The sequence below is a fragment of the Chenopodium album genome, chromosome 15 (assembly GCF_948465745.1).
Source record: "Chenopodium album chromosome 15, dcCheAlbu1.1, whole genome shotgun sequence".
NCBI lineage: Eukaryota > Viridiplantae > Streptophyta > Magnoliopsida > Caryophyllales > Amaranthaceae > Chenopodium > Chenopodium album.
In genome coordinates, this window is record NC_137848.1 from 14326984 (window position 1) to 14336813 (window position 9830).

Genomic DNA, 9830 nt, shown 5'->3' on the forward strand with positions numbered 1-9830 from the left:
ATTGCCAACGAACAGAAGGTAAATGGCAAAAAACTGAAAGTGTACAATGTCCATAAATGAGTCAGAACGAAGGGCACTACATGTTCAAATCAGCAATAAACAAGGCACTACAAGTTCAAATTAGAGCACAACACAAACAAAGGAAGTCATAACGTTGACAAAGGGACGCTAAACAAAATGAAAAGGAAACTAAATCCATAGCCAAATACTCAAATTAATACATAAAACATCTATCAACTGATTTCAACCAAACTGAAACTTATAAATCACAGAATCACAAAACCAATACACCAATCCATAAGTAACCAAATACTCAGACAATATAAACTCATTTCAACCAAACTGAAACTTATAAATATTACATAATAACAACACAATTGCAAATACTCTTTTAGGAGTAAACAATCAGACTTTTGCTTTGCTCCAAAATTACCAGCTGGGCAGAACAACGACAAAACTACATACGATAATTACTTAACCAAAAAAGAGTACCAACTTAGTAAAGTATTGATACCATTAAACCAGAAACATAAAACCATAAAACACAAATTCCTATATATGTCAAATGTTAAAAGAAAATAAAAAAGTAAGATTTTAGAACATCAGACCTTCCAACCACTCGTCCGTTTCACATTCGTGTTTCTTGATCACTTTTTGCCACCGTCATTCAAACTCTTCACAGTCCAAACTATCATACACAACACTCTCTAAGTCTTCCTTCAACTGGGGATAATTACGATGCTTTCCCAGCTTTGTAGAAAACTTTTGCAAAATATGCCAAATACATCATCTGTGAGTAGTCCCTTTCATTGTAGTCTTCAGAGCTTTCCTCATCGCAGGGTCTTAATCTGTTAGTATTGTAACCGGGGTTTTGTTCTGCATACACTGCAACCAATTGCTATACACCCACTCAAAGGTCTCAACAGCCTCTCTACTCACAAGCGCGCACCCAGATAGAATAGTTTGACCATGGTGGTTAACTCCCACAAAGTTGCAAAACGGTAACTTGTACTCATTGGTCAAGTAGGTAGAGTCAAAACAAACTACATCGCCAAACTCCTCGTATGCCATGCGATGCCTAGCATCTACCCAAAGTACATCCTTCAACCTACCCTCTTCATCAACTCGATATGTGTAGAAAAAATCTGAGTTATCTTCAACCATAGTTTGGAAATATGTAAACATTGCTTTAGCGTCACCTTCATCAAAAAAAATTTCTTCTGCTTAGCCACTTCATCATGAAGATCTTTCTGGGAAAAGGGCATGTTCTCCACCCCTTTACGCTTCCTGGCCATTTTGTTATAGATTTTTGCCACGGGAACCCCAGATCTCCGTTCGTTGAAAAGCTGTCTAACAACATGTGGATTCTCCACCAGAAACTTTTTCCTCAACCTACTAATATTCTTAGCCTTCCCTGGAGTGGGGGTGTGTCCACCATGCTTAAGTTGTGCCCTCTAAACAACCCATTCTCCACATTCATTAACATTAGCATACACATTGACAGGACATTGAACTTTCTTACTCCTCCTCTTCACACCAACCGCTTCATCCTCAACAATCAGAGCATCAGTCACTAAACTATCCTCCACCTTCTTCCGCTTCATATCGGGCAACCCAAAACACTCACATGTCCACAAACAATTCCTTCTCATTTTTGCATTAGGCCCTTTCCCTACTTTACAAGCACTAGTACGAACAACCCCAAATCAATTTTGCTTCCCATATTCCCTAAAATATTCATCAAGTTCCTGCCATGACTGGAAAACCATCCCAATTGAAGGAGGAGGAAGACCAACATCCACTTCAACATACTCTTCTATCTCTACTGATAGTGCAACACTATTAAAGCCTTTCTTTGGAGTCTTATAAGACTCTTCACTAACCACAACCTTCATTCAAAAACACAAATAATTGATATCCATAAACATATGCCAGGGAACTATAACAAATATAACCATAAAGCAACACCAAAACCAACAACTATTCAATCTTATCCAAATCATGACACACAACATACCAATCTTCACAACAACATAATAACATTCACTACATACAAATTGCTAATACAAAATGAAATGCTACAACTACCAAATTCAAATTTCGATTTCAATTGACAATTCCAATTTCAATTTTCGACCCCAATTGAACCCTATATTCAATTTCAATTTTCGACTCCAATTACTGCCTATTTTACTCATTAACACAGTCTTAACAATAAATCACATTGTTATCAATAATTGCTTTAGCTCAATTTCTATATTCAACTACACTCATTAAACCCTAAAATTTGAGCAATTAATCGACTACAGTGTTGATTTTTAAATACTTACCCCTTTCAACAACTCCCTTAAAGCAGCACCGTCGCACGCCTCTTCGACCTCACCTCCTCCTTCGGCGCCTACTCCTCCATCCTTCACCAGATCCAGCACCAGAACATCATCATCATCCCCGGTTTTACTAACGACAGCTTCTTCGTTAGTAACACCATCCATTGCATTCGCCTAAATTCGACAGAATTTAAAGATGCTTTTTTTGAGCTCCTCACGAGATTTTCCCAGCTCCCATGGTGTCTGGATTTAGGGAAAAGGGAGATGAAGGCTGAGTTTTTGGCTTTTCTAGAAAATTCTTCAACAAGTTTATTAATCAAATGTCACTTTCACGTTTTTCAAAAATTATTGAAGAATTTTTTTATTCAGATGTCACTTTCCTGATATTGGGACCACTCCGTTTCATTATTTAGCTTTACTGTTTTCTTTTCCCTCCAAATACCAGCCCCATTTCACTTTTTTTTCCACTTAATTGCGAAATTGCCATTGAGAGACACTTCCCAAACGTCCCACAACCCTCCATTTCTACTTCCCCGGATTTATGATAGTTTATACTTTCGCCGTTTTTCAATTGATACACGTAACCCTAAACTTTTTTTATTATTTTTTTTGACAAGTGTACCTATACTTTTTTTTTGACAAGTGGAACCTTGTACTCTTTATTTAAGGAGGAAGTGGAAATGGAGAAATATTATGCATTTGTAAATACATAACATTGATTAAAATATTTTAAAAACACATGGTAGAGAGAGAAAAGGGGAGAGAGATAAGAAGAGAGAGGTCTGTAGGTGGACCCGACCTACTTTTTAGTCGGATTGTATCACATGATTGGGGACCACATGTTGATTATTCCACTAAAAGTTTATATAGTACAATTGAATCCTCGGTGGTACTATTTATGCATAAATTTAGTACAATTGAATGCATATATAATACCATTATGTGCATATATAGTATCACTGTATATTCAGTGGTACCATTTGATCATCCACTGATACCAGAATATGCATTCGTTTGTACATATGTATAATTACTTGAATACCCCTTGTTATGCATTTCTACATGCCTAACATTCCTCCCTTTAAAATCCCTCTTATTTAAGTACTACCTTGTTTTAGAATAATGGACACTTTGGAATTTTTTCATTATTTATATACTCCCTCCGTCCTTTTATTATATATCTATTTCTCATTTTTGTAAGAAAATTAAGAAAGTTAAAGATTCCTTAAAATTAATAATTGGGTGTATTAATATGCATGTGGGGTTAGAGAAAAAGAAAAAAGTGGTTGACAATTAGGAGAGAGAAAATATTGGGATTGATGTCAAAGTACAAAAAAGAAAAAGAATGATAATTCATCAAAAACTGAATAAAGTACAATCTATAAATGAAAATAGGCACTTAATAAAAGGATGGAAGGAGTACTTCGTGTTAACTTTGACTATAATTTTTTACTAAAAACATATTTATCATAAAATATGTTTTTAGATAGGTATTAATAATTTAATATCAAGTTTCATTATATAAATATTTTTACAGATAAACAAAATGGGTTTATCTCAAGGGACAAGACTAAAATATTAATAAAAAAAAAGTAGTAAAGTTAAAAAAGTAGTACCGAAGACTGCCGGGGGGTGACATTCCCCCATGAGGACCCACTGGTTATAATCATAACCGTAGCTAACCACAACGTCTGGCGAACCCTCGTCGACGGTGGCAGAGGCGCGAACATCTTGTTTCGTTCGGCCTATAACCAGCTGAAGCTGAAGACCAAGCACTTAACTCCGGTACCCTACCCGGTATCAGGATTCAATGGGTCTTCATCATATCCAGACAGGAAAATCCTCCTTCTTGTCACCATCGGCCGCAACGAAGCAGCCAGGAACGTTATGGCCGAATTTTTGGTCATGGACGTTCCATCAGTTTACAACGTGATCATGGGGAGACCTATGATTCACGACATCCGAGGGGTAGTATCCACGTATCATCAGCTGATGATCTACGTTTTAGACGCCGGATACCCTGAGAGAATTCAAGGCAGCCAAAAGGAAGCTGCCCGATGCAACTACCTCATGCCATCAACAAGTCATTCCGAGGAAAAAGAAAAATAAATGGAACGAAGTGCAAAGAAGCCGAAAGGCTTAAGTGCTTCGGTCCAAGGCGCCCCGTCAAAAGACAAGTCTTTGGGGAAAGAAAAAGTTGGTCCCTCATCTGAGTCGAAAGACTTAGAAAACTAGCCGAAAACAAAGTCTGAGACGTTTGCTAACATTGACAGCAAGCCCGATTGCGAAGAATCCGGCCCCGAAGCTATGGAGCTGGATCAGCAGACTGAAACAATAGAGTTGACCAAAGGAGACCCTGAAAAATGCGTCACCATTGGACTGGATCTAGACTTGAACGTCCGTGGTGAGCTCATCCAACTCCTTCGGGACAACAAAAATGTGTTCGCTTTCTCGGCACCTGACATGCCCGGGATTGACTCGAACCTCATCTCCCATAAGCTTAACGTCGACCCTAGGTGTCGGCTCGTTAAGCAAAATAAGCGGAATTATTCCGCAAATAAGAATTGAGACATCGCAGCCGAGGTCAAAAAGTTGCTGGATGCAGGCTTCATCAAACCCTGCCAATATCCGGAATGGCTGGCCAATGTGGTGATGGTTCAGAAGGCCAATGGCACCTGGAGAATGTACGTTGACTTCAGAGACCTAAATATGGCTTGTCCGAAGGACTTCTACCTTTTGCCGAGAATCGATCAGCTAGTCGACTCGACAAGTGAGCATGCTCTGCTTAGTTTCATGGATTCATTCTCGGGGTATCATCAGATCTTCATACACCCCGACGACCGAGCAAAAACGGCATTCGTTACGAACGCCGAGGTGTACAATTACAAAATGATGCCCTTCGGATTGAAAAATGCGGGGGCAACATATCAAAGGCTAGTGGATCAGGTTTTCGCCGAGCAAAAAGGCTGTAACATGGAAGTCTACGTTGACGATTCTATCATCAAGAGCAAGGAAGATAAAGACCATGTCACGGACCTAGCCGAAACCTTCGCCACCTTAAGAAAGCACCAAATAAAGCTGAATCCGAAGAAGTGTGTCTTCGGCGTAAAGTCAGGAAAATTTCTCGGCTTCATGGTCAGCAAAAGAAGGATTGACGCCAATCTCGCAAAGGTGTAAGCAGCACTCGATCTTCCCGAGCCAAAAACAAAGAGGGATGTTCAACGGCTCACCGGAAGAATGGCCGCCTTGTCGAGGTTTATCTTAAGAGCTTCGGACAAAGGGTTGCCCTTCTTCAAAGCCCTCAAACTCCCAAAAACAAAAGAGCTCCTCTGGGAAGATGAGCAAAAAGAAGCCTTCAAGCAGCATTGTGAGCACCTGGCTCAACTCCCAACGTTGTCTTGTCCAGTCGATGGAGAGACTCTGTACTTGTACGTGGCAGTCAGTCCAGCCACTATAAGTGCGGTGCTGCTGAGGGAAGAAGAAAAAATCCAGCAGCCGATTTACTTCACACTCTGACGGATGCCGAGACCCGTTACCCCTTACTCGAAAAAGTTGCATATGTAGTAGTGGTAGTTGCTCGGAAGCTGAGGCCATATTCGACTATCATCAAATAGTGGTCTTAACTGATCAGCCGCTGGAAAAAGTCCTCGGCAAAGTTGAAAAATCCGGTAGGCAGGCTAAGTGGGCCTTCGAGCTCACAGAGTTTAGCATCAGCTACCAGCCGAGAGCAGCCATTAAGGCTCAAGCTCTAGCGGACTTCCTGGCCGAATGCTCACACCAGGAGACGCTAAACGAAGAAAAGAAAATCTGGACCGTTTTTACGGATGGAACCTCCACCGTAAATGGTTCGGGGGCAGGGGTAGTGATAACCTCTCGCGAAGGCAAATCCTATGAGTATGCGCTCAAATTTTCATTCAAGGCTTCGAACAATGAAGGTGAATACGAGGCAGCAACTGCTGGCCTAGAACTGTGCATCTCTCTGGAAGCCGAACATGTTTGTCTCAAAACAGACTCTCGGCTTGTCACAAATCAGATCCGAGGCAAATATAAGGCCAAAGAGCCCTCAATGGTAGCTTACCTCGCAAAGATCAAAACCATTATTACACAGTTGAGAACTTTCGAAGTCGAACTGATCCCAAGGGGTCAGAATGCACAAGCCGACGTACTCTCCAAACTCGCAAGTTCAACTCTAAATGAGTTGAACCGATCTGTTTTTGTGTAGGTGCGCCAAGAAAGAAGTGTCGACGAAGCACCCGAAGTGTGTTGCGTTGACCACGAGCCGAGTTGGATGGACCCCATCATATCTTACAAACTTCGGGGAGAAATTCCCGAAGATAAAAATTTGGCCTCCAAGCTGCAGCGAACCAGCTCAAGGTTCATCGTCTTCAGAGGAGAGCTCCTGAAAAAATCCTTCTCAGCCCCATTGTTGAAGTGCATGGGACCAGCAGAGGCTGACTACATCCTTCGGGAAATTAATCTCGGCATTTGCGGGAACCATATTGGGGGAAGGAATTTGGCCCATAAAGCATTAAGGGCAGGGTTTTATTGGCCCACCATGATCTCGGATGCCAAGGAGCTGGTCAGAAAATGCGATAAATGCCAAAAATTCGCATTAGTCATCCATCAGCCAGCCCGAGATCTTCAGCCAATCTTGAATCCGCTTCCATTTGCTCAATGGGGGCTGGATATCTTGGGTCCCCTCCCAGATGCTCCGTACCAGAAAGTTTTCAGTAACTATGCTAATTAAATGACTGACTGACTGAATTATACCAAGTTTAAACCCCCATTAAATCCAAATCAATATCACGTCTTTGAGGAGAAATCAACTCCAAAACCTTTTACAAAAATCATAACCACTGACAATATTTAGAGCCTTATATTGAGGCTACTTATATGTGAACCCAAATCAACCTAAGTATGCATAAACTACTAAAACTAACGTGTATAAAAGTTCATTCTCTTAGAACATATTACTTATATTTAGACTATATGCAATACATGCAGCAATTAAACTGCCAATATTATACATGCAAAAAGAGGAATGTAAACTGATTTCCAACAGGTACACAGGAAAAAGGGATGAAATTCCTTTGTTAGTTTCACAACAGAAAAAGAGGAAATTCCATCCTTGATCCAATCAAAAATCTCATAAAAGGGGAAATTCATGAAAAAATAAGCAAAGATCAAATCCTTTCTGCAAAAATAAAAATTCGCAATCACATCAAAATTACATCTTCATTCCAATTCATATAATAAAAGAATAAAATAAAAAATAAAGAAGAAGAAAAAATCAAACAAGAAATTCGGTTAAATACCTAGCTATTAGTCAGCTCATATTCGAGGTTGTATATTCAACCCCCGTCAATGTTTCCTTAGAGTATGGCCATTGGATGACACAAAAAATTTCTCATGAAATTGTGTATTATTATTCTCTATTCCACTTCATCAATGACCAAAATTCATGACCACTTAAAATTTTATACCCCAATGGTTGCCCAAGAAAGTTTGGTCATGAACTTTCTCTCTCCTACTTTTATCATACCCCATCATACATTCTCTCTCTTCAATCTCACCATAATGAATATTATTTTTGATAAATAGTATAAGTACCTTAATTTAATAGTTATTAATAAGCAATTAATAAAGACTTAAATTAGAACCTCAATATATATAATAATTATAATACGTAATAATAAAAGAACACATTTTCTAAACATGAAAATTAAAAAACCATACATACATATTTAAGATAACAAAATACATTATTATATTAAAAAATATACGATAATACATTGTTTAACCAAAACATTATTTATAATAAAAACTAAGCATACTTAATCAAAGGAAAAAACTCTTAAACTAACGATAATAGATCCATTACTGCCTATAACCCCCATACTTAATCCATGAATGCTCTACTAAATCTGACTTGAGGGTCGTATGCATAAGTTCATCACGAACACGAGCTCTGTTAGACATGTAAGTCCTTAAACTTGCTGGTCGGTCGCGATTGTTGCTGAATTGGAAAGGTTCCTCCATGTTTCTTCTACGTAAGGACGAAGGAACAGCTTGATCATATTCATTTGGATCATAATATGTTGAATACGTATCTCGCTCATCTTCAACGATCATGTTATGTATGATAATGCAAGCTATCATAACTTTTCCCAACATAGTAACATCCCGAGCTAGAACAAGATAACGAACTATTGCAAAACGAACTTGTAGTACTCCAAAAGCATGTTCCACATCCTTTTGCCGACTCTCTTGCTTTTTGGCAAAAAGACCCTCTTTTTCATTTTCGGGGAGAGATATTGTGGGAATGAATGTCGCCTATAAAGGGTAAATACCATCGGTGAGATAATACCCCATATTGTATTGGTGGCCATTAACAACATACTGAACAGGAGGTGCTCGACCTTCAAAAACATCATTAAATAATGGAGATCTGTCTAGAACATTTATATCGTTTCACCTTCCTGGGGTCCCCAAGAAAACATGCTAAATCCAAAGGTCTTGTGAGGCCACTGCTTCCAAAATCAAAGTGGGCTTATTAGCTCTTCCAGAAAACATGCCCTTCAATCTAAGAGGACAATTCTTCCATCGCCAGTGCATGCAATCAATGGAGCCCATCATGCCTGGAAAACCTCGGCGCTCCCCATCTCGTAGCAATCTGACCAAATCCTCTTCATTGGGTCTTCGTAAGTATTCATCACTAAAGTAAGAGACAACTCCTTCGACAAAATGTTGTAAACAGTCTCTCGCCAGAGAAGCACTAATACGTAGGTAGTCGTCAACAGAATCAGCTGCACCACCGTATGCTAGCAACCTCATAGTGGCAGTACATTTCTGCAAAGCTGATGCACCTAATCTACCAGTAGCATCTGGTCTTTGTTGAAAGAACTGATGACGTTCTTCTAAAATTTGCATTATACGAAGAAAGAAATGTTTTCTCATGCGAAATCTACGACGGAACAAATTTAGAGGGTAGACCGGTTGGTCAGAAAAATAGTCATTCCATAAACGGTTATGTCCATCTTCACGATACCTTTCTACCAAGGTCCTTGGCACCCTCGAAACTTGATGAATCATTTGGAAGAATTCAATTGGGTTGGACATTATGAATTCATCCATCATTCTATCAACCAAACGATTCGCTTGTCTACATTTCTCATAACGATGGTCGAAGTCAGCATCCAAATTTTGAAGGTTGTGGTTAGTCGATGAATTGGAAGAATTAGAAGATGAGTTGGAAGAGTTAGCACTTTCATTGGACATGTTTAAAGGGAAAAATATTTGTTGTAAGAGCTAAGAAATGGCTTGCATGCTTTGGTGAAGTGAAATTGATATGTACACCAATATATAGAATAATAATTGAACAATATTAGTAATTTAACAATAATGTTTGATACTTTTTCTGAAAAATGGCATACACACTTCATCAAGGTTACGTTTCATTATTCTAAAAAATTGCAATTGGCTTATGTGATCAGTGTTATATCT

General features: G+C 39.1%; 1 protein-coding gene across 1 annotated transcript; it reads right to left on the reverse strand.

Moving 5' to 3' along the window:
* Positions 1-8204: 8204 nt before the first annotated feature.
* On the reverse strand, positions 8205-9605 carry LOC145580873 (uncharacterized). Its single transcript, XM_081637959.1, has 2 exons — positions 8856-9605; positions 8205-8660 (listed from the first exon to the last, which is right to left on the reverse strand). Exons 1-2 carry the CDS (start codon positions 9603-9605, stop codon positions 8205-8207), a joined length of 1206 nt encoding a protein of 401 aa, XP_081494085.1.
* Positions 9606-9830: the final 225 nt, after the last annotated feature.

Coding starts and splice junctions, on each gene's coding strand:
- LOC145580873 (XM_081637959.1), bottom strand. CDS start 9,605: ATGTCCAATGAAAGTGCTAACTCTTCCAACTCATCTTCTAATTCTTCC. Junction 8,661..8,855: donor CCACTTTGATTTTGGAAGCA/GTGGCCTCACAA, acceptor TACCCTTTATAG/GCGACATTCATTCCCACAAT.